This window comes from Vipera berus (assembly GCF_964194415.1).
Source record: "Vipera berus genome assembly, chromosome: 3".
Lineage (NCBI taxonomy): Eukaryota > Metazoa > Chordata > Lepidosauria > Squamata > Viperidae > Vipera > Vipera berus.
In genome coordinates this window covers 8,676,921-8,702,848 of record NC_138204.1, presented here as the reverse complement: position 1 = coordinate 8,702,848, position 25,928 = coordinate 8,676,921, and the positions used below count along the sequence as shown (strand labels likewise).

Here is a 25,928-nt window from a genome sequence, read left to right as displayed (position 1 = left end):
AACATACCTTTTTCTAAAATATTGGTGTCTCTTTCAAAGGCTGAAAGACATATAAATATAAAAATAAAGACTGCTTTGTGTGCCTAGGAGATCCAATCTTACTTCATTAGGTAACAATCACCTGAACTTCTGCATATGGTTAATTCATACTGTACTCACTATACTAACCATTAATTACTATTTACAAATATTGCTTAACTCTCCTACACTAAGAGAACATAGCTCTTTCTTGTACAACCTCAATCATCGCAGCATAACGGAGCTAATTTAATGTATGTATGTTTATGAAAGACATAAAGAACTTCAAGACAGCAATTAACTTACCTTCAAAGACAAGCCAAAATGTCCTAAAGTGGTGGAAGTTCTTCCCTAAACATAAACTGAACTGAATGCATTCATTTCTGTGTCCATCAGCGACCGTAAAAACATGACCAAGCTACAGATCTCCTTTTAACTTTAGAAAGTCTTTTTAGAAAAAGACTCCAATTTTGTTATTATCCTACTTACAAGAATACTTATATGAAAAATGTAATTGTTAATACCCGAACTGCCCAGCAAGTATACAGTTATAAGAGTAGCAGGAAGGAAACCCAATGTATGCTGAAAAACAAGCGCTACTTTCAGGCTGCTGCTGTAAGAAATTTACTAATATGCATACAGAAGGGATCGATTCCTTTTGGAAATGTTCAACTGGTCATCTCAATTAATGAAAAGACGGAGGAAAAACTATTCGAGGTTGGACTGGAAGGCTTCCAAGGTCCCTTCTTCCAACCCTATGATTCTATGACACTCCTAGAAAATGTCATAGGAGTTTAAAATAAGGGTTCAAGATTTACAAGCCTTAGAAACAAAGTATTTCTTCTTATGCCCGTCAAGCAAGAACTGTAAACACGGAGGACTACACCCCTCATGTGAAGGGGAACAGGAAGATGTTCTGCATAGTTTCTCCTCAAGTCTAGGAGCTCCACTCCTCCAGGGGGTGTTCACCAAAGTCATCTTCCAATGGTTATAAAGATGTAGCCAAACTCAGCCATCAGAGGTTATGGGGGGGGGGGGGAAATGAAGTCAATTCTTTTGCATGCCCGGAACCCTATCAAGGTACACATTGATTCAAATAATACATCAGAAATGAAAAAGGCAAAATCCAGACTGCAACGTAAACAGAAGGGTAAAAAGTTCTTAAAAGAATGGTTTTACATTATCAAGCATCCACTTACTTACCTTCATAAGCTACTGAGATGTTAAAGATATTCTGTATGCTTATATGTAAGATGAGAATTCTCAGTCTCCTGTTTTGAAGAGAACTTATATAGCACTTTTTTTTTAAAAAAAGCAAAAAACAAAAAGAAGCATCTGGATTTATGCTGGGCTTCTGGAATCACTTCAGGAGATTCGTTTTCTTGGTAGGAGTTTTTTCTTCAAAACCGATAAAAAGGTGTGTTTGTGTAAAGAGGTAAATTAATGGTTCAAATCCCTTAAAAGCTTACAAATTCTGACATTTCTTAAGTCAAAATGCAAAGGACTAACAAGGGGCCAATCTCAACAGTAGATACAATTACTCTGTACATTACACAATAATATTAATATTGTAAACCATTTTACCTAGCTTCTGTTAAGACTATAGCTACCATCTATGGAGCACATAAAAGGAAACTATGCCTACCTTTGCAGATTAAATTCAAAATTTTATACAACTAAACCAGAACACCCGAGTTGCTATTAACACTATGCAAGGAATTTTCCCTGAGAAATATGTGTGTCAATCTTTGAAGATAGAGCAAGGGAGCCATTAAAAATCCCTGGGGTTTTGTTTTGTGGTTTTTTTGTTTTTTGTTTTTTGGATGGCCCCAAAATTGAAAATGTATTGATAGGAAGAATAAACGACTGCAGAAGAATATCCCTGGAAAATACATACATTTGAATAACAGTGCTGGTGAAATGGCAGGAGTCTGTTCTGGCTTTACTGCATTATAATTATGATCGCTGGCCCAGGATGGAGTGGCGCTCTCCGGAGTTGGCTCTTTAGCAACTGTCTGAGCGTTCGCTTCTGTCTTAATAATGGCCACTGGTGTTTTCTTCATGATCATCTCTCTCTTCTCAGCAACTGGCCTCTTCTGCATGGACAAAGGTTTGGTACCCGCCTGTGTAACCAGCAGAACCCCCTAATCACTATATTGTTGCAATGATGAAATCATCATGACATAGGAAGAGGGCAAATCAATTTAGATATACTGGAAATATGGTTATGCAAAAAGATACACTGTACTTTTTTTACAAGCAGAAATCACATCCCAGACACAATCTCTCATTCTGCACATATCCTTAAAATATTTCCTGCTGATAAAAGCGTTTGAATTTCTAGCAGACTAATCCTAATATTGCACACCTATACAAAAATCTTTACCTACCAACTTGAAATCACTTCTGACACACATTAATTACCCTTAAATGAAGACAAAAACATTTCAGTAAGTATTTGGCTTAGCGAAACCTGTGATGCTGCTACTCTGATAGCAATCAAGATCTAATTATACCTTCAATTATTAAGAAAAATGGGAAGCTTGACCAAAACCTACAATAATACAATAAGCATAAGAATTGCCCCATTCAGGAACGTGCTATTTTTTTTTTTAATTCACTATACAGTTGTAAAAACAAACTTAATTCAAAAAAATCTGCCCGGGGGAAAAATACATATAAGAATGGCTTGGTGCTGGGTTTTTTCCTACCATTTGATGTATTAAAAATATTTGTATTCATGAATCTGTTAATCAGCTGCTCTGAAAACTTGTTAAAAACAGGGTAAGAAGAAATATAAAGGAACACCTGTAATAATCGAGATAATGTACAGTATATTATTTTTATTGCGAAACTATTAATGTTGTTAAATATGTTACATCCAGATGAAGAGAAAATACTGGACAATGATTCTTCATAATCAAAAACTCCATAATAAAATTGGAAAATGTTTTGTGTGTGTGTGTTTTATATTTTGAATTAAACATAAAGTAAATTGGATTTTATTTACTTGTATTTTTGTTATTTATACTTGTTATTTTCTAGAATTTTTTCTTTTGCGCCTTTTCTCCTAAGCAGTATGATGTAGGATTTTTTCCTTTTAAGAAATACATTATCTTTTTATACAATAGTACAATAATGTATTCATACTGCTCCTTAGGCTGTATCCAATACTGTGTTACAAATGAATATTTTTATTCATGTTTAAAAGGAAAGTTTTAGAAAGTAATACTGCATTATAAATGAATTTATAATGTTCGTTATTAATTTATTCGATGTTAATATTCACATAATACTGAAAAATGCATTTCACTTGTATTTTTATATATCAATACTCTCCTTTTTTAAAATGCAACTATACATGATACAATTCCACACAAGACTGGCTGGGGAATTCTGGGAGTTGAAGTCCACACATCTTAATATTGCCAAGGTTGAGAAACACTGCACTAAAGCTTAATTCAGTTGTCCTGGCTGGGGAATTCTGATTGCCACAGTTGAGAAAAACTGAGCTAGCTATTTCAATGCAACAGCAGGATGAACATCCCTTAGAATTGCCTAGATCATCAAAAATATAGCTAGTGTTACATAGCTATGTAATCGGTCATGGAATTATATTGGAATATGAAACTGTTATGTCAAAGAAGAGTTGGAAGCATTCTGGAATAATTATGCAGGTTTCAGAGGGCTTTTAAACAGGGCACTAAACACTCAAAGTCATACTAAGTGCATTGTCCAGAAAAAAATATTTTTATACTTTTTCTCTTTGAATGTGGTAACCTTTAAAAGTCAAATGACCTTTCTGTGACCAACACTCTTTTCTGTGTTTGAAATCTTTCTCACACTAATGATTTTACAATAGTAGAAATCGAGAAAAGAGCGATGTATCCAGGATTATATGAATACAGGAAGCACTGCGTTGTAAGTGCATACTAAACGGCAAAAGTAATTTGCACAGAGGTTGGGTAAATAATAAAACTATATTGCCATACAGGGGCATTTGTCTTCTGAAATCAATCACCAAGAGACTGCAAGTAGTCCTTGACTTATGACCATAATTGGGACCAGGACATCTGTTGCTAAGCAGGGCAGTGGTTAAGTGACTTGTGCTTTATTTTATGACATTTTTTGCTTGTTAACTGAGTAACTGCAGTTTTTAAGTGAATCCCAGGATCATTAAGCGATCTAGCTGTCCCCAAATGACTGCCAGAAGCCAGCTGGGAAGGTTGCATGATGATGATCACATGAACCCGTGATGCTGTAAGGATCATAAATATATGCCGATTGGAAAGCATCCAAATTTGGATCGTCTTACTTTGACGACTCTGGGATGGCCGTAAGCATGAAGGTTGGCTGCAAGTTAACTTTCTTCGGTGTCACTGCAACTCTGGACAGTTTCTAAATGGATGGTGGTAATTCAAGGACTACTTTTATGTGATTTAATGCGAATCCAGACTTACCATAGTCTGAGGTTTTATCAGAGCAGGCTTGGGTCTGGTTTTCTCCTTGGCTTTTTGTTCTTTGCCTTCGCTGAGGAATTTCATAGTAGCAGCAGCATGCTTCAGGATGCACTCATTCCCACAGTATACTGAACCTGGCTGAGCCACCTTACAGCATCCTGGGCCAATGCAATTGGCTGCTTCGGGATCTTCAACCACCTGAAATGTAGCATACAGGAAATATTTTACCGCCGTAATACCGTACGTGTTTACAATAGATTTTACTTGGCTACGTAACCGTGCGGAATTTTATTAGCTTACTAATACTTTTATATATGGTGCTCTGAAAAATGAAGGTGTCAGCTGTTTGGTTTCCTTCCAAACAGATCCATTTCTATCTTTATTAAAGGTGTTTGCAAGTAATTATAGGCATGTCTGTCATTGTACATGTCTTGGCTTCTAGCATGCAATAATTGTTAAGAAATAAATTGTTAAGAAATAAAATAGTTTTCCATTGCTGTTTTCCCCATCAAATTGTACTTCTTGTCCTTTTCCTAGGGTAATACATTATGCTAAGCCATAACATAAGCCATAACAGGACAAGAAACAATGGTTGGAAACTGATCAGAGAGAGAAGCAACCTGGAATTAAGGAGGAACTTCCTGACAGTAAGGACAATTAACCAGTGGAACAGCTTTGCCTCCAGAAATCGTGGGCGCTCCATTACTGGAGATCTTTTAAGAAGAGGCTAGGCAACCAGGGATAGGCAATCTTGGCTCTTTTATGACTCGTGGACTTCAACTCCCAGAATTCTGGCTCAGTTGAAGTCCACGAGCCATAAAAGAGGCAAGGTTGCCTACCCCTGGGCTAGACAGTTACTTGTCTGAGATGGTATAGGTCAGGGCTCAGCAACCTGAAACAATGAAAGAGCCACTCGGAACTGGTTCCCTCACAAAAGGAAAAACTGGGAGCCGCAAAAAATGTGTGCACATGCACGTACATGCGCGCATGCGCAGAACAGGGTTTGACTGAAGAGTGGAGCCAAGGCGAGATATGCACCTACCCTGCATATTTGAATTGATTGGTTGAAATTTTTTAGTCCCACTTTTTTTTTTTTTGGACTGCACATGGCAGAGGACTGGGAGCCGCAGGAGACGGCTGAAAGAGCCGCATGCGGCTCCGGAGCCGTGGGTTGCAGACCTGTGGTATAGGTCTTCCTGCTCAAGCAGGGGGCTGGACTAGAAGACTTCCAGCTTCTATTCTATTCTATTCTATTCTATTCTATTCTATTCTATTCTATTCTATTCTATTCTATTCTATATTATTCTATTCTATTCTATTCCATTCCATTCCATTATTCTATTCTATTCTAATTCTATTCTATTCTAATTCTATTCTATTCCATTCCATATATTCTATTCTATTCTATTCTAATTCTAATTCTTCTATTCTAAACATGGTGGAATGATTTGTCTCAGCAAATAACTATGACAAAATAACAATCCATGGGATTGGAGGCCTGTATCATATAGACTTTTTTCCATGTAGATTTTACATTATTATTTTCATTGTAATTATATTTAAAAAGGATAATAGGCTATTGATTTTCAGCAATTGCGTTCAAGAGGGGCTTAGAACCTTGAGTTGTGTATGATGAAAACATAATTAAATTCACAGAATAAGTAACTGAACCCCTAACAGGATACAAAAGTAAACGTGAGCTAAGAATTATTTCCCACAATGGAAAAATGGCCGGAAAAAGTAATGGAACTTGCAGAGATGGCCAAATTAACTACTTCAATCAAAGAAAATAATGCATCCAATTTTCTTTCTACTAGGAAACAGTTTCTAGATTTTGTGCAATAACTGAATCTCTGACTTTTGGATTTGCTGCTGAGAAAGGTTTGTTGTTAGAGAAATAGCATATATTAAGGATGCAAAAATAAAAAGTTGAGGCTGTATAATGTTACCACTTTTATTCTACTGCAGTTAATAGGAGTTGAAAGTTAATGCCTTTTTTCCTTTTCTCTCCTTCCCTAACTTCCCACTTTCTTCTTTTTACTTGAATTTTATGTTTTTGTTAAGTTTAATAATAATACTACAAGAAGTTTTATTTTACAAGACATGTCTTGCTCTTTTCTAGGGTGTCAGAACTTGAACATTTTATATGACATTAACACAGAGAGACATTTTTAAGAAGAGACTGGACTTTTAAAGAAGAGACTGGACAGCCATTTGTCTAAAATGGTATAGGGTTTCCTGCCTGAGCAAGGGGTTGGACTAGATGACCTCCAAGGTCCCTTCCAACTTTACTACTACTACTACTACTACTACTACTACTACTACTATTATTATTATTAATAATAATAATAATTAATAATATTATTATTATTATTATTATTATTATTATTATTATTATTATTATTATTATTATTATTATTATTATTATTATTATTATTACTTGGCAGGTAACTCAGAATGTTTCCACCAGAAATTTACCAATAATTCAGTAAAATTAAATTGAGTAATTTGAACACTCACAGGCTGAAATATTTTGAGTTTTTTCTTTCCACTTGGATTTGCAGCTTTCTCAATACGACCCTTGATGCCTTGATCCTCAATGGACTTTTGTTCAATAGTTCCTATGCTTGTGAACTCTGTGCCATCACCTGTTACCTGTCCCAGCACAGTTTCCTGTCGATCTGTTTCCGTCACTATTTCATCTTGCACTTGCAAAATGGTGCAGTTTGGGCAGATATAGTCTTCTCCATTTCTTTCCAGTAGGCGCCCACGGGCCTCTGAAATACCTACACAATCCCCGTGAAACCATTCCTCACATCTATCACAACAAATCATAAACCTTAAAAAAAACATTAACAAAATATCAGCAACATATATATCAATCAGATTTGGTATATGTAGCATGTCCTGTTGTACATATCTTATGAAGTTAAATTAATTTAACAAAGTCATAGGGGGGAAAAATTACTCCCAAAAGAGTACAACTTCTTTGTTTTTTTCTTTACAGAATTTTACAGTTTTATCTTAGTAAAGATGAGATCACTTTTTGGCTTATATTAGGAATTCTACTGTGGTGTTCACTCATTCATAGCTTTGTTCTCTTTGTATGCCACCTATACAGGTGAAACTCGAAAAATTAGAATATCGTGCAAAAGTTCATTTATTTCAGTAATGCAACTTAAAAGGGAAAACTAATATATGAGATAGAATTATTACATGCAAAGCAAGATAGTTCAAGCCGGCATTTGTCATAATTGTGATGATTATGGCGTACAGCTCATGAAAACCCCAAATCCACAATCTCAGAAAATTAGAATATTACATGCAATCAATAAAACAAGGAGTGTACATAGAATAATATCGGACCTCTGAAAAGTATAAGCATGCATATGTACTCAGTACTTGGTTTGGGCCCCTTTTGCAGCAATTACTGCCTCAATGCGGCGTGGTATGGAAGCTATCAGCCTGTGGCACTGCTGAGGTGTTATGGAAGACCAGGATGCTTCAATAGCGGCCTTCAGCTCTTCTGCATTGTTCGGTCTCACGTCTCTCATCTTTCTCTTGGCAATGCCCCATAGATTCTCTATGGGGTTCAGGTCAGGCAAGTTTGCTGGCCAATCAAGCACAGTAATCCCACGGTGATTGAACCAGATTTTGGTGCTTTTGGCAGTGTGGGCAGGTGCCATGTCCTGCTGGGAAATGAAGTCAGCATCCCCATAAAGCTCGTCTGCGGAAGGAAGCATGAAGTGCTCCAAAATCTCCTGGTAGACGGCTGCGTTGACCCTGGACTTAATGAAGCACAGTGGACCAACACCAGCAGATGACATGGTTCCCCAAATCAACACAGACTGTGGAAACTTCACACTGGACTTCAAACATCTTGCAGTGTGTGCCTCTCCATTCTTCCTCCAGACTCTGGGTCCTTGGTTTCCAAATGAGATGCAAAAGTTGCTCTCATCAGAAAAGAGGACTTTGGACCACTGAGCAACAGACCAGGTTGTTTTTCTTTAGCCCTTCCACATAACTTTCTATTAATGTGCTTTGATACAGCACTTTGGGAACATCCAACTTCTTCTGCAATTACCTTTTGAGGCTTTCCCTCCTTATGGAGGGTGTCAATGATGGTTTTCTGCACAACTGTCAGGTCAGCAGTCTTCCCCATAATTGTGATTCCTACTGAACCAGACTGAGAGACCATTTAAAGGCTCAGGAACCCTTTGCAGGTGTTATGGCTTAATTAGCTGATTAGAGTGGGACACTTTGAGCCTAGAATATTGCACCTTTTCACAATATTCTAATTTTCTGAGATTGTGGGTTTGGGGTTTTCATGAGCTGTACGCCATAATTTAATTTAATTTAATTTAATAATTTGATTTCTATACCGCCCTTCTCCTGAAGGACTCAGGGCGGTGAACAGGGCAATACACAATAAAAATCAAGTACAAAAATTAAAAAACCATTAAACATCATGCCCATAAAATCAATACATATTAAGTTAAAAACTAATTTTAAAAACCCAACCCCATCCCGTCAGACCAGGCCAGCTTGTTCGAAAAAGAATGTTTTAAGATCGCGCCGGAAGGAGCGAAGGTCGGGGGCCGTCCGGAGCTCAACCGGTAAGCGGTTCCAGAGGTCTGGCGCGCCCACAGAGAACGCTCTCCCCCTGGGGGTCACCAATTGGCATTCTTTGATCGGTGGCACCCTGAGGATTATGACAAATCACAGCTTGAACTATCTTGCTTTGCATGTAATGAGTACCTCATATATTAGTTTCCCCTTTTAAGTTGCATTACTGAAATAAATGAACTTTTGCACAATATTATAATTTTTCGAGTTTCACCTGTATATATATCCCATAAGAACAAGTGTCCCTATGGCCTTTATTTCCATTTTTGAAGGTAGCTATTTTCTTCTGCCAGCTTTGGCTATAATATAGTCCCTTTCTGCACTCAATGTTTTGAGTTTTTACTATGATGCAATACAGTCAGCGAGAAACCAAACTGTTTCGGAAATGCCCTGTAGTGGCAGTGCAATTTAAAATATGCTATTGTTCTCATACATTTAAATTAATAAGCAGTTGTTTCCATCATCATTTAATTCTCCATTCTCCCCTTTCTATCATCACTATCTATAGCATTTGTTGGTAAAAGCACTAATATGAAAACTGTGTTTTGATCTTTAATGAAGCATACATTTAGAGTAAAAAGTTAAATTTCTCAAATGTTTACTGGACCACATTCTGAAATACTTTTGACATTATTTATAAGGAATACCTGTTGTTGTGAGGCTGTTGACAGATACAGTAAAGCGTACTGGGGTCGTATACTTCTGCTTCCGATTTGCCCTTTGTGCATTCTTCAAGTTCATCGGTGATCTGTGAAGCACATTTTATTTCTTTCTTAATCTGACCCGCTTCACTGGTTTCCTTGGAGACAGATCCTTGTTCTCCAGCCTCAGCATTATCTGTGGTTCCTGGTTCTTGCTTCACAGTGATTTCATGCTTAATTTGGCCGCTGGTCTGGACATCAGCTGCCTCAGCAGGAATTTGTTCTTGGTGTTTCTTCCTGAGTTGATTCTGTAACTCTTTCAGCGTCAGCTCCGAGGGCTTCTCTTCAACCTGCTTCTTCCTCAGACGGTTCTGCAACTCTTTCAAAGTTAACCCATCGCTATCACTGTCAGACGTATCTTCCTCATCTTCTTCCTCATCGTGCTCTTTCGCACTTCTGCCTTTTCGAGCCGGCTGGCCTTTGCTGTCATTAGAACGGTTCTTTGGAGGTACATTTTTTATATCGGGTATACTATCTACACTGCCTTCAGAAGCAGTTTCGACGTCGGTAACATGGCAAGAAGCGGGCTCACTGAGGTCCTCAAGAGCTGCGGGAAGATTCTTCCGCCCTCTGCGCCTCACGGTGGTAAGAAATTCTTCCACCCGTTCAGTACGCTTGGGCTGTCGTCCACTACGGCGAGGAGCCAGGTTTTGCTGCTGAGGAGATGCTTGTTCAGCAATGTCCATGTCGGCGTCCCCTAAGCCTTCTCGCTTTGCAATGGTAGTTCTACGAAAGCCCCATGTTTTCTTGAACTCCTTGCTGGTGGGTTTCACAGTTTTTTGTTCATCCTCATTGCTTTGTTCATCTTTCTCATCCGCAGCTAACAAAGGGAATGAATTGAGTCTTTTATAAGTATTGTATCACTTCCATAAGTAACAGCACACTGGGAGAAATAGGGAATACTGTGAGTATTCTCTGTCAAAATGCTTTTAAGGGCATAATATATATATAGCCTCACTTCGCTTGTAGTGTGTGAAGCCAAATATACCTCCTTATCCCATCATTAGAAATACATCCTCAACCTACAACAGTTCATTTAGTGACTGTTCAAAGTTACAATGGCACTGAAAAAAGTGACCATTTTTCACACTTACGACCATTGCAGCATCCCCATTTACACTCGGATGCTTGACAACTGGTTCATATTTATGACGGTTGCAGTGTCCCCGGGGGTCACGTGATCATCTTTTACAACCTTCTGACAAGCAAAGTCAACGGGGAAGCCAGATTCACTTAACAACTGCAGTGATGCACTTGAACAAATGTGGCAAGTCGTAAAATGGGGCAAAACTCACTTGGCCAAATTCTCACTTAGCAACATAAATTCTGAGCTCAACTGTGGTCGTAGGTTGAGGACTACCTGTACCTCTTTGAAAAATTCAGCTACCTGACCCCATTCTTTATAAAAGGACAGAATTTGATTATTGGCAAGGGAGGGGTGTGCTACTTCTGATTCTTGATGCCTGTGCACACAACCTGAAGCCGCATCATCCTTATCAGCAAGGAAAGTGCAGTCACATTACCACGGTCATGACCTCCCATTTAGACTACTGCAACGCTCTCTACATGGGGCTGCCCTTGAGGACCACCCAGAGGCTTCAACTGGTGCAGAATGCGGCCGCGCGAGTTGTGATGGGGGCCTCCCGATACTCCCATGTAACACCTCTACTCCGCGAGCTGCATTGGCTTCCGGTTGCCCTTTGGGTGAGATTCAAGGTGCTGGTGATGACCTATAAAGCCCTAAATGGCTTGGGTCCGGGATATTTGAGGGAACACCTCCTGCCAGCATCAAACTCCCTTCGTCCAGTGCGCTCACATAGAGAGGGTCTTCTCAGGGTGCCGCCGGTAAAAGATTGCCGGCGGATAACACCCAGGGGGAGGGCCTTCTCTGTGGGTGCGCCTGCCCTCTGGAACCAGCTGCCCGTGGAGCTTAGGACCGCCCCTGACCTTCGTTCATTCCGCCGGGACCTGAAGACCTGGCTCTTTGAGCTCTCCTGCTCAGGCTGAGAATTTTTAACTGAGGTTTTTAGTTAAGGGATAATTTAATCTTTTTAAATTGTTTTTTAACTTTTGTATTTTGTACTGTTTGATTTTAAATACCCTGTTAACTGCCCTGAGACCTTCGGGAAAGGGCGGTATATAAATTTAATAAACTTAAATTAAATTAAATAGTCAGCATATGACTACAGCAGTTGACTGTCCTGGCAATAATGATCAAGACAATATGAAGGGAGAATGCCTGATGCTGTTGTATGACTATGTAAATTCAGAGGTAGAGTTAAACTCGTGTGTCCCCCTAGAACAGGGGTAGGCAACCTTGCCTCTTTTATGACTCGTGGACATCAACTCCCAGAATTCCTGAGCCAGCCTGGCTGGCTCAGGAATTCTGGGAGTTGAAGTCCACGAGTCATGAAAGAGCCAAGGTTGCCTACCCCTGCCCTTGAAAGAATAGATGCTCCTAACTACTAGAACCCATCCCCTTGCGTTCATCAAAAGCTGCCAATGCAGTGATGGCATTTTGGCATTTGCAGCCTAAGCAAAAGAGTGGGAACGATGCTTAGCTCCTATTAAATTTTCTGCCCTAAATAAAATAATTTACCAAGAGAAGAACTTTCCATGTTAGACTGAGATTCCAGTGTCACAGATTCCAAATTATCTTCTTCCATAGTACTGATATTTCTGTTCCAAAAAGTCACCTCTGAAAACAGATAAAAAGTAATGATAAGCATATGTGTATGTTTGCGTGTGAGCACATGCCTTCAATTCATTGGTGACTCCTGGCAACTGCCTGGAGAAGTCCCTGTAGTTTTCTTGGCAAGATTTCAAATGTGCTTTGCCACCGCCTCCTTGCTAGGCCTGACTGGCCCAACATCATCCAGCTGACCATAAAGGTCATTCTGATATAGCCTCACTTATTAAATTTCATTTTAAACAGCAAATTAACTATGCAAGCATTTTAATACCCGTTTCATCATGTCTGTTAGAAAGATCCTAATTCTTAAATAATTGGTCCATTATTAGAGCTTTGTGAATGCACTGTCATCAAATGTTCTGAAATATTTACAGCTTGTCTTTCCAGACAAGACCTGCATGAACAGGATAGGTTACAGTAAGTATACTGCGAAAGAAACACACATAACAAAAACATATTCTTAGCACAACAAAGTCTTGCATCTGCATTCTCTCTCCTCTCACAATACTGAAGATGATTTAAACATAACTTGATAATTTGCAGCTTCCGGACATCCCCAAGGACCTCTCAAAGGTTCAGGCTTCACTGTTAATTTTCTAGTAAATATTTAGCAATGTATTTCCTTACGTTACCATCATTTCTGCTTTACCTAATATAGGCATAATAATTGCTCCTAGCAGAAATTTTTCCCCCCAAAATCATGATACCACCCAATCAGATTTCAGATTCTTTTCTCCTTGTGACCCAGTTGTTTTCTGTTTTTCTTATCTGCAGAATACAAGGGATTGGCAACCTATGGCCTGTGTGATGAATGTGGTCCGTCACCCATGATTATCTAACTCACAGTTGCAAAAAGAAATATATTCCTCTGGCCTGCCAGCGAAGGAAAGAGTGCCACCACCTCCTCACGTGACCATTTTGGTGACAGCTTCATCTTGGCACAGGCAGAGCAATAAGCCATGTCCCCTGGAAATGGTGGTGGTAGCATGGTTTCTGGCCTACAGACAAGTCCTTTATCCTGGGATCAAGTCATAATGAAAGACATGACTGCCTTTGGAAGCAGATGGAAATCATTATGCTAACGGTAGTTTGATAATATCACAGGGCCTAATTTTGCATTAGCAGATCTAGGGTAGCAATGCTATGCATGAGTCCTACCCAAGATCTTGGAAAATGATTTCTGCCATATAATGCAGTAAGCCTAATAGTTTTTGATGCTGGAAGCACTAAATACTGGGACCAGAATGGCACATAATGTATCTTGTTCATGATTATGAGTTCGCGTACAACTTTTCTACAGCTTTCCACCCGACAATGCTAGGTTTTGTACCAATGCTCTCTCAGAAAACAGCTTTTCTCCTTTCAGCTCATAACATTGCTATCACATCAACAAAGCAGCATGCCACCCTTTCTCTCCCAATATGTCAATCATTTGTCCTCAGGTAGCCGCCCCCCCCAGTGAAATTTAAAATCTCCAATTGGATTTAATGTCACACGACAATTTCTGAAGAAAAAAGAAGGGCGTGGTACAGTATTATCACAACATGCAATTGACATTTTAACGAAAGGGTTTACCTTTGAAGGTGAAGAAAGGTTAACAGTACAGACGAATCCCGTCTCCACAATAAGCAAGAGAAACAGAAGAGTCTTCACTATCCTCTAAATGCTTTTTACCTGACACAGCATTAGAGGTTGCTGGAATTAGTCCTTCCTGTCCACTTAAGCCAAGGGAGGAATCGCAGGAGGGCAGAAGTAAATCAGAGTCATTCAGCATAATCCCAACAACAGATGCTATTCTGGAGAAGCCAGAAGAGTAATGGTCATCTGGACGCCATCCTGAAGACTCTGAATCCAGCAATGCTCCGCTCGACACAGCTGCCTGTTACAGGAAAATTTATTTATAGTTTTCTTCATCTAAATTACTGCTTAAGTTAGAAAACTATTAAAACTTTCATCAGTAAGTTTACTAGTTAATTTAAATACATTACAAGCAACATGGGATCTAATACATATCAAGCATTTTATTAGGCTACAACAGGGGTGTCAAACTGCCGGCCCACTGGCCGGATGCGTCATGCCGAAACCCCGCCCACCCCATTGCCAGCAATGGGAAAAAAAGTCGTGATACGTCGCGACACGTCACATGACATTGTGAGTTTGACACCCCTGGGCTACAAGAATCACCTAGTCTTTATCCTTTTATCACTATTTTACAGAAAAGCGACCACTAAGACCTCAAATACGTTTTTGGTCTTAAAAACAATACTGGCAAAATTTATAGAACCAAAGCAAAGTATTACACATGAAATACATGTTCACTCTGTTCAGTAAATGATTCTCAGAATAATCTGTGTTCCTGGGGATTTGTAAGTTCTTTAATTACTGTTGGATTTCTTATTTCTAAACATTTCTTTATATGGCACCAGCTATCTACCTCTCTGCTCTCCCCAGCTATTATTAATGTAAATGTGGTTATTTCCAACTGACAAATCCCAGCCACCACAAAATCAAACATCTGAAAATTCTAACCCATTTCCCTTAAAGGGATGGCACAGGAAACGTTTTGCCATTGACTTTTGATATTCACAGAAAACTAGCCACATTTTAAACAATACCATGAACTTTTGTATCTTGGTACAATGACTACTGAACAACACCCTTAGTTATTACAATACTTTCCATTTATTTGTAATATTTTGTAGTTGCCATCTGGATACAATAAATTTTAACATTCTCTAAAATTATATTATATATATATTTCACAACTGGCTTATCCAGTAACTCGTAGGGACATGTGAAATATCCCTTCTCGGTTAAAAAAAGCAAATTTCCCCTATTCATATAAATTGCTTTCACATTAAAATGTGCTGCATGATGAATAAATACAGATTAACACTCATCATGGAAGGCTAATCACCGACGGCTATCTAGATATTATGAAGGTTAAGTCAATAGAGAAAAGAGAAGATGCTCTTGCTAAACCTGAAACAACATTAAGGTACTGGATACCTTCACTAAACTGCCTTGTGGTCCACTGCTTGAAGCAGTAACTACATCCCAGGAATCAGAGGTTGATGTCTGAAGAGATTCTGAGCTTAAAGAGCTTCTTTCCACGACGCTGCTTTGTAATAACCTCTCAATCTCCCTGTTAAGAATCTCCAACTCATCACACATCATGCAATTTTAAAAGATCTGCCAGAAGAAGAGGGAAAAATCGGCTAATCATTTCTTGTTCAATTCACACACACGCATGCACACACAAACCTTTAGTTATAAAAGTCTATCTGTGCTTTCACGAAGAGGTACCTTAAATATTATATACAATCCAGAAAGAATCAATGGAACTTAAGGCTATTTATGCTAAGAAACCTACTCATATTTTACTTACATCCCCTATCATGCCTCAGTCTGAATAAAAACAGACATCACATCAAGAGCAGCTAGCGAACACTGACTCCTTTTTTGGAGCAACAAAGAAAAGAGGGTTCTGCCTTCATCTCTCCCACCAAAACTGGAATGCAAGAAAATAGGCCGAAACACTCCCACACATAAAACCCTCCCCATTTCCCATCCTGTAACTCATTCCTTAAATATGTATTAAAAAAGAAAACAATTAACTCTGCATGGAGTAATGGGAGACAGATCCCGATTACCCATTCCTTGCGATCTCCCTTCCCCAACTGCTTCTGCTTGCGTTGTTAGGTCTGTGAAGCTCCTCTGAGGATAAGGACTACACCCATGTTTGAATCTAATTAATTCAGGTGGCATGGCAACCTTGTGGATTTCTGTTTTAATTAGTATTGTTAAGAAATCACACTTCAGCAACTCTAAAAGTAGATCTGAAAGAAGAGTCTTGTTGGTTGCCTTTAAAATAGCAGAAAATGGGGAAATTACTCCAGTTGAAATTAATTAATGTATTGCAAAAATAAATGTAGGTTCAGAAGTATTTCATTCATGTTATTTACATTTGTATCGCTACAGAAATACATGACACGGTACATTAATGCAGTAATGACTGAGTGGCATTGCAGCTTTGAAATGTCAGTTATTTCAGCCAATTTTCACTCTAGAATGGATCTGCTTTTGAATTTGTCACACTAGCCAAAGCTTTTAAAAAGGAGCCACTCATACTCTTACTGAACTGCAGTTTATGGCAGACAAACATTTTGATAATGGAACATTTAACATTTAGATATTTACTTAAATATTTAATATTTTGGGGGACCAGACTAGAGGGGGAGATCAGCTATATGTACACAGCCAGTATTTTTTGCTGGAGGCTGAGAGAAAATTTGAATGTTTCTTTATTTTTCCGTTCATTATCCTGAGTCTATACTGCATGTTATAGTTCTTATATATCACCTGTCTCAAAATGGTGGGAAGCCATGGAAGGAATTGCTCTGTATACTCCCCCTTGATCTCATAAATGGTAGTTGATATGCCTTACTGAACTGAACCAATCATATTTGCCCCCAATTTTGCTAATTTAATACTAACACAAAAGCTATCCTTTTGTCACATATCATAAATCTAATATGCTTCAAATGCTAGAAATGTTGAATTAACTTGAAATATTATTTAATTAATATTATTTATGTCTACAAATATTTTTCCTGCAATATTTTTAAAACTACTACCAGCATATGTCATGAAGGGTAAATACTGCATCTTCAGCTTTAAGAAATCAGGACATGAGTATGTTATTGGGAACATCTGGAAGAAGACAGCAGACTTGGCTGACCTGCATCCCCTTTTCTCTTCCATTTTGCAGCTGACAAGCAATAAAACGCTAGGGAGAATATGATGTCCTTGTGTTTTACTTTTTTACTTTACTTTTATTTTCTACATAGCCATGGATTAAAACTATACCCTTTATTGCAGGGGTCTTCCAACTTGGCCCTTTTGTGACTTGTAGACTTCAACTCCCAGAATCCCTCAGCCAGCATGCCTGGCTGAGGAATTCTGGGAGTTGAAATCCACAAGTCACAAAAGGGCCAAGTTGGAAGACCCCTGCTTTACTGTATTTCTATTAACAATGTCTTTCTTCATTAAATGAAATTTCAAGATAATTATACTTAAATATACTTAAAATCTAAACTGTATTTAGTTAAGCGGAAAGACTGCACATAGGGGTAGTCCTTGCCTTACAACACTTTGTTTAGTGACCCTTCAAAGTGACACTGAAAAAAGAGATGTATGACCGTTTTCACACTTACAACCATTGCAGCATCTCTATGGTCATATGATCAAAATTCAGACACTTGGCAACGGACTCATGTTTATGACAGTTGCCGGGTCTCAGGGTCATGTGATCCCCTTTTGCGAACTTTTGACAAGCAAAATCAAATGGGGAAGCCAGATTCACTCTACAACCATGTTACTATTAACAACTGTAGTGATTCACTTAACAACTGTGGCAAGGAAGATTGTAAAATGGGGCGAAACTCACTTAACAACTATCTTGCTTAGCCATAGAAATTTTGGGGTGTTATGGTGGTAAATCAAGGACTATCTGTACATTAAAAAATGTAACAGCTTTTTTTTTTAGCCAAAAGGGGACCCTCTTTCTTATACTGTACCACAGCCTCATTTTAAAGCAAAATTATCTCAATTTTGATAATGCTTTCTAACATTGGAGAATAGAATAAAAGATGATTTTCGAGGCACATTTAAGTCCAAAACCTAAGCTAGGGTGCAATTATGTATGTTTTTTATATGAAAACTATTATTTCTGAATCTTGATATGTGGCATTTTAGTGGAAGGTGTGCACAGCACACTAATTCTTCCTGATCCCAATGGAAAGATCTGGTGTTAAATTATAAATTAAAAAAATCACAATTTCTGGATATGCTAAACTACAAGTACCACAATTGATACCTAGAAACAATCCAAGGGAAGCCACTTGCTGTAAATAATGAACTAATATAAGAGTAATACTAAAAGTTACTTTAATCATAAAAAGAAGTCACTATGATTACAGGTTTTCACTAAATCCAGCAGCGTCTTATAATACTCTACATTTGATTGCAAATACCGTTAGCATGTATTTTATGTTGCCTGCCTATATTATATTAAGCAATGTGGCCTAAGTCTTTCAAAACAATTGTTTTTCCTGGGTTTGCAACTATTAGAATAGTTGTCATATAAACATTTCAACATTATTTAAAAATAAATACTGAGGTGAAATGGGGACTCTTGAGGTTCATACAAGGAGAACATAGTGACCAATGAAAAAAAATGGTTTTCAAATTTCTAAGTATCTATGAAGAACCCAATATATTAATTCAAACCAGACTGAACAAGTCAAACAATGCAACTAACTCCCTTTGCCTATCTTTTCCTACTTATTCTGGTAGTGCAGTGGTTACAATGCGGTATTGCAGACTAACTCTGCCCACAGTCAGGACAATCCTGATAGGCTCAAGGTTGACTCGGCCTTCCATCCTTCCGAGTCGGTAAAATGAGGACCAGGATTGTTGGGGGGCAATAGGTTAACATTGTAAACAGCTCAGAGAGTGTTGCAAAGCTCTATGGGGAAGTATATAAGTGTGAGTGCTATTGCTAGGCTATTCTTTTCCACAGTAACAATAAACAAACATAGATCAATGTTTTTTTGGTTAGCCAAAGAGAGGCATGGTTAAATTGCCTTCTTACATTTCTCTCCCCCTCAAAATTTTGAAAAAGTTAAGTTCCTCACCAACTGGGAAAGCAAAAAGAAAATTTGGTCAAGTTTATTCAATGAATATATAAAGTATGTGGATATTAAAAATTAATTAATCTGGCTATTGGAATGCATCATGTAGGCAATGAAGGAGCCACCTTAAAAAATGGAAAGCTAGAAATAAGGGATTAAATGCAGACGTACCAAATGCAAAAGAATGAATATTTGTTGTACAGGGAATTCAAACCAAAAACCTTGCACCAAAAATGAAATTTTGTTAGGTTTGGTTACCAAGAGCAATGTAACTGAATGTAACACACAAAACCAGAATTAAACAATGAAAAGTGCAAGATGGCAGCCATATAAGATATAGATTGATTTAATAGAGAAATAAATAGAATTGAATAAAGTCCTATTGATAGTCTAATATTTAATATTCTCTTAAAAATTGATACAGTACTACAACACCTCTAACAGAAGAAACTACTCCAAGAAGCATACCTCAAAAACGACAGCATGGAAACAAACATAAGGAGAAAATGTCTCCAAACTCACAGGTGGGAAACATTTTTATCAGAAGCAAGTAAAATGACAGAGACTTTTCAGATTCCAAATTCTTTCTCGTGCATGTGAATTAGAAAAAAGATTTTCTTTTTTTTACTGCTATTATCTGTACAAATTACACTATCTGATAAAGAGATGGAGAGCCCGCTGAGTTAGCCCAGATACTGAGCAGAATCAAGGTTGTACCTAAATCTTGACTTCATGGACTGGACTGGGCAGATACAACATGCCTCTTTTTCAATAAATTATCTCTCAACACTATTTTGAAAGTACATGGTCTGTATAGAATTAAGGCAGTATTTTATCTCTGTACAAAATATTTTTTAAAGCTGGCAAGAACAGGTGACAATTTTAGCGATGCTCCTCGGCATCAATGCAACTAATACAAATACATGCAGAATCAGTTGGACAATATAAACACCACCACTGTAATTTAGCTCTCTGTAATATATTTATATTTAAATATTGAGAAATAAGACAGTATGATTGACCAGAAAAAAACTTGAAAATTGAAGTCCAGCTAAATCAAAACTAGAAGTGATGTAAAATAGTGCAGGAAATCACAATAAGAATTAAAAAAACAACCACATAGGTTCATGAAAATTTTTTAAAATTAACAAGCTTTTCGACCAAAATGGTCATGGTGTGAACATTTGAGTGCTCCTTAAAACAGGGAGGGAGGAAAGACAGAATAGCATAGTTACTATATTCATTTCTTTAGGACTTTCGTTGAAGTCCTAAAGAAATGAAATTAATCTTAGAACAACAAACAAACATCAAATCAAAATTTAAGTAAGGACAGATTATGCTCTAGCCTTTTAATAAAGCTTCCTTGATCTACACTGGTCTTTGGAACCATAAAAAGATAATCCACTTCTGAACTGTAACTGGTTTTGACTCTTCCTGTCTACTTTGTTCCACACAGTACTTCCTGCCAAAAACAAGCCAATAATAGTCATATTTATAATCCAAGCTTCTTTTTACAGACCCACTTTCTGGACAATTCCTTGTTCTTCTGGCATAGTATACCTTAACAGAAGGCAACACTTAGGTGAAATTATCTGGGCTCAGAAGCTTAACCTTATTAGGCCAAATCAGAATTTGGAGGAAAGACCATAGTAGAATACAACCACTGCAGTTTAAACCAAGAAATTAAAAAAAAACAGATGGTGACTAACCAGCCTTACAAAGTTGCCAAGAAAACTGTGAAAGTGTCCATGTAGGGGTCAAACTTGACTTAAAGGAGACTGAATGCTTTCTCCTAAAATCCAGGGGTAGATAGATACTATTAGGGCAAGTGACAAATTTATTAAACCTAAAAAGAAGGGGAGAGGGGATGTCAGAAACTGCCACCAAAAAACGTCTAGCAGCCATGTTTATTTATAGCTGCAAGAAGGAAGTTCCATAAACCTAGATTCATTGCTACCATATATCAGTTCATAATAAAAATTAACAATTTCAGACAATTATGGTTTATCTGGAAAGCATAGGAGGCTGTGAGACTTTTCTATTTTTGAATTCCAGCATTTTTCTAGAGTCCAGTTCCCACTGAGGTATTGTGTAAAACCTAAACATAACTACTAATTCTTATTTGGAAAATAAGAAACATGATACTTAAAGGATTTTTTTACAGACTAACCATATAGGCATGTTTAGGTAAGTTAGTAAGCATACATGTAAGAGTACACTTCATGCTCATTGAGTCCAGCATAATGGCTGAGCTTTCTACTCTTTCCACTCCCTTCTCTCTTGCCATAATTCTAACTTTATTTTCGTCTACCACTTTCACTCTCCTTCTCTGTTTAATCTACCTATCCCTCTCCTTACTCTTCTTCCTTTCTTGTTTTAAATTTTCTACTAAAAAGAGGGAAGGGGAATTGTGTGAAAAAGAATAATTGGTAATCTTATCTGAGCCTCTATCTTTGCATTACAAACTAGGTGCCTTACGTTACAGGCAATTCTTATTTACATTATTATTAATTCAAATAGTAGTAGCTTAACATTTTGTGGTGGCCGGTTTTTTTGGAGGGGAGAGTGCAACCTCTAAGTGTGAGTTTGTTGTTGTTGTTAGCTGTGAAGTCGTGTCTGACCCATCGCGACCCCATGGACAATGTTCCTGCAGGCCTTCCTGTCCTCTACCATCTTCTGGAGTCCCTTTAGGCTCATGCCTACTGCTTCAGTGACTCCATCCGGCCACCTCATTCTCTGTCGTCCCCTTCTTCTCTTGCCCTCAACCTTTCCCAGCATGAGGCTCTTCTCCAGTGAGTCCTTCCTTCTCATTAGGTGGCCAAAGTATTTGAGTTTTAGCTTCAGGATCTGGTCTTCTAAAGAGCAGTCAGGGTTGATCTCCTCTAGGACGGACCGGTTTGATCGCCTTGCAGTCCAAGGGACTCGCAGGAGTCTTCTCCAGCACCATAGTTCAAAGGCCTCAATTCTTTGGTGCTCAGCCTTTTTTATGGTCCAACTTTCACTGCCATACATTGCAACTGGGAAGACCATAGCCTTGACTATATGCACTTTTGTTGACAGGGTGATGTCTCTGCTTTTTAGTGTGCTGTCTAGATTTGCCATGGCTTTCCTCCCCAGGAGCAAGCGTCTTTTAATTTCTTGCCTACAGTCCCCATCTGGAGCCCAGGAAAATAAAATCTGTCACTACCTCCATTTCTTCCCCATCTATTTGTCAGGAATTGAGAGGGCCGGATGCCATGATCTTGGTTTTTTTAATGTTAAGTTTCAACCCAAGTTTTGCACTCTCCTCCTTCACCCGCAACAAGCTCTTTAGTTCTTCTTCACTTTCTGCCATTAGAGTGGTATCATCTGCATATCTTAGGTTATACTGATATAAATAAAAGTGTATAAGTAAGTGTAAGCACCATTTACTGGGAGAAAAATCTCTAAGTTGTGTATTATATTAATTTGGATGTGTTATACATATTTTTCTGCCTCATTTTTTCTACAAGGGTGGGTAGAAGGAAGATTATTTTAAATTTTTATTTCTCAGTAGCTACATTTCAACTAGCTGTTTACAGGTACAGGCATAATTGGAGAAAGTTCAGTCAAGCCTCTATTTCAAACTAGAGTTCAAAACAATTATCAGGCTGGAAGGACAGCCAACTAAGTGAGCTACAGATTTTGAAGTCCCGTGGTTCCTACTAATTGGCAATGCTTCCTGGGACCAGTCCAAAACAAGGCACGTGTCCTTTTCCCTGCCAGTTCAGAGTTACATCACTATTCCAGAATTATTAAACCTGCCTAGTAGAAAATTACAACAGATAGAGCTCCAGCTTCAAGAAGTTTACCCAATCTCACTGCATGAACAGTGATAGAGATCAGATTCTGTGGATTAAGCAAAGTTGGACCAAACAAAAAAAATACCACATAAATTCTCTGCCATGCAACAGGATTGTCCACACATTAAATAATGAAAGCTACATCACTGTAGCTGGCCCAGAGAAGCAACACCACAGAACTAGAAATCAGCAGTATACCTTCATTTAAAAGTTAAAAAAACCTCCACTCTTCTGAGGACAATAACGTCCACATTTTGGACAAGGAATAAAAATGATCTGAGAGAGGTGTGAAAGAATCCATTTATGCCAAAGTGGGAAATTCTTCCCTCAACAGAGGTTAAGTCCTCAGACACAACATGTCCCCCATTTTTTATGCTGCTCTTGCATCCGTCCCCAGGAAGATTAAGACCACCTCACAGGCTCACTAGGAAGACCACCCTTAAAGGATTTAGGAGTTGGAGCATTTATATCCCACGGAGTCTCTGCCTAGTCACCCAAGGAGCCTATCCAGATTAGGTGAGACATGAAATTTCCGTGGTGGACATTTATGGGGTTCCCCTAACCAACTTGCTCAAATTGAAGAAGTTATTTAGGTAAGCAGCAAACCGTTTCAAGCCAACAAGAAAAGAAGTCCAGCTGCATCCACTTCCAGAGTCTCTTTCCAAGAATTGACCATCGGCAATCTCTCTTTATCATATTAAAAATGACCACTGACCCATTTTTATTAGAAAGTAAATAGATCAAGATCAAATTAAGCAATGATTTGTCTTGCAGAACATCATCTTCTGCTGTACAGTTAGTCCTCGACTTACAACCACAAGTGAGTCCAATATTTCTATTGCTAAGCAAGACAGTTTCTAAGTGAGTTGTGCCTCATTTTATGAGCTTTTTCTGTAGTTGTTTAGAGAAACATTCCTATTCTCAAATGAATCCGGCTTCCCCCACTGACCTTGCATGTCTGAAGCTAGCTGGGAAGGTTACAAATTGTGATCCTAGGACAGTGCAAGTGTCATAAAAACTTGCCAAGTGTCCAGATTTTGATCACGTGACCATGAGGATGCTGCAATGGTCATAAATGTGAACAACAGTCATAAGTCACTTTTTTCTCTGCTGTTGTAACTTCGAATAGTCACGAAATAAATGGCTTTAAGTTGAGAACAATGTCCACTGCTTAATTGAAAATGAGAATACGGTATATTTGGCCAGCATAGGGATAGTAATGGAGGGTGATTTGCTTTTATGGAGTATTTTAAAGAACAAACAATAGTGTGTGAGAAACTCGCATACATTTTGTGGAGGAACAGCAAGATCCACCCAAACACATAACAAGGGAAGTACTAATTCAGTAGGGTTCTATCAGTAAAGTGGGTCCCCCGCCCCCCGCCCCCCGCCCCCCCTTCCGTTCAATCATGTCTGATTCTCAGAGACTGCCTGCAGTTTTCTTGGCAAGATTTTCCACAGGTGGTTTGCCACTGCCTACTTCCTAGGCCAGAGGTAGGCAACCTTGGCTCTTTTATGACTCGTGGACTTCAACTCCCAGAATTCCTGAGCCAGCCATGCTGAGGGGAAAGGGAGAGGTTTCCAAGCTGAGCCATGCTGGCTCAGGAATTCTGGGAGTTGAAGTCCACGAGTCATAAAAAGAGCCAAGGTTGCCTACCCGTGGCCTAGGCTGAAATAAACTAGCCCAAGGTCACCAGCTGGTTTTGTGCCCTAGGCAGGAGCAGGACTCATGTCTAGTCTGATTTATTTATAATTTTTATTTATTTAGTTTCTATCTTGCCCTTATTATTTTTATAAATAACATGAGATGGTGAATATATTCAATACTCCTTCCTCCTCCTATTTTCCCCACTACAGCAATCCTGTGAGGTGGTTTGGACTGAGAGAGAGAGGGATTGGTCCAAAGTCCCTGAACCGGCTTTCATGCTTAAGGCGGGACATAGTTTCCTGGTTTCTATCCTGATGCCTTAACCACTAGACCAAATTAGTTCTCCAGTAAAGTGTACAAGGAAGCAAAGTCTCAATAAAGTATATACTCAATGCCCTTCTAAATTTTGGGGGCCAACTCCCACAAGCCCAAACCAGTATGACTAATATTAAATAACCGCAGTGCTTTTTTTGTAAAAGAAAAAGGTGCCGGAACTCACACATGTCATACAACCCACCTTGCCTACCCTACAAGGTTCCATCCCAAAAAGGTGCCGGAACTCCATTCTGAGCGTTCTATGACAAAAAAAGCCCTGAGTAACCGTAATGCAAAATGGAGACTGAGGGAAGAAAATATATGGAAGGGTAGAGTACATTGGACTTAAATGACTGACAATTGTTAAAAGCCAAGATCCAGACCATATTATTATAAAATTTTAAAGTGAATCTCCTAATATAGAATTTAACTTCTTAATCAATTGTATTAACTTACTTTTAGCAAGTTTTTTTTTAAAAAAAGCTGGATTCATACATGTATTGCCTGAACATAGTTGGTAAGTTTGTAGCTCATTATTATGTGAACCCAGGAAACAAGGATCACTGAAAACTTATAAAGAAGCATATAATGAATACAGTCAATATACCTCTCTTACTTAACAACACAGATCTAGGCTTTTCCTTACTATCACCCTTCCCCCCCATATGTTGACGAATTAATTTAAATCTATTTCTGGTCAGTTGGTGAATCAAGGAAATTGGTATACTCCATTTTTAAGAGGCTGCTTAATTACCATCTGATCTTAAATAATCTGACAAAAGAGATTGTTAACAGTGGTATTTTTCACAATGTTTCATACATAAGATGACTAACAAAGAAGAAATATTAAAACGTGAAGAACGTAACATTTTGGCTTTATTTTCTTTAGCTACCCTGATGGTAGAAATGTCCACTGAAAAATCTGAGGGGCACAAATCTGCAAAGCTTGGCA

At 38.4% G+C, this 25,928-nt stretch overlaps 1 protein-coding gene across 4 annotated transcripts in view; it reads right to left on the bottom strand.

Moving 5' to 3' along the window:
* DIDO1 (death inducer-obliterator 1) overlaps positions 1 to 25,928 on the bottom strand; it is a 69,699-nt gene that overhangs the window by 38,050 nt on the left and 5,721 nt on the right. For 2 of the 4 annotated variants that reach the window (XM_081325193.1, XM_081325194.1), the window contains exons 2-7: positions 14,172 to 14,376; positions 12,405 to 12,503; positions 9,752 to 10,625; positions 6,999 to 7,317; positions 4,479 to 4,676; positions 1,916 to 2,141 (exon numbers count right to left, since the gene is read on the bottom strand). In XM_081325193.1, coding sequence (XP_081181319.1) covers positions 1,916 to 2,141; positions 4,479 to 4,676; positions 6,999 to 7,317; positions 9,752 to 10,625; positions 12,405 to 12,503; positions 14,172 to 14,271 — 1,816 coding nt within the window. In that variant the 5' untranslated portion in view covers positions 14,272 to 14,376. Of the gene's footprint in view, positions 1 to 1,915; positions 2,142 to 4,478; positions 4,677 to 6,998; positions 7,318 to 9,751; positions 10,626 to 12,404; positions 12,504 to 14,072; positions 14,377 to 25,928 lie in introns of those variants that run through there. The other 2 variants (XM_081325195.1, XM_081325196.1) reach the window with 2 other exon arrangements.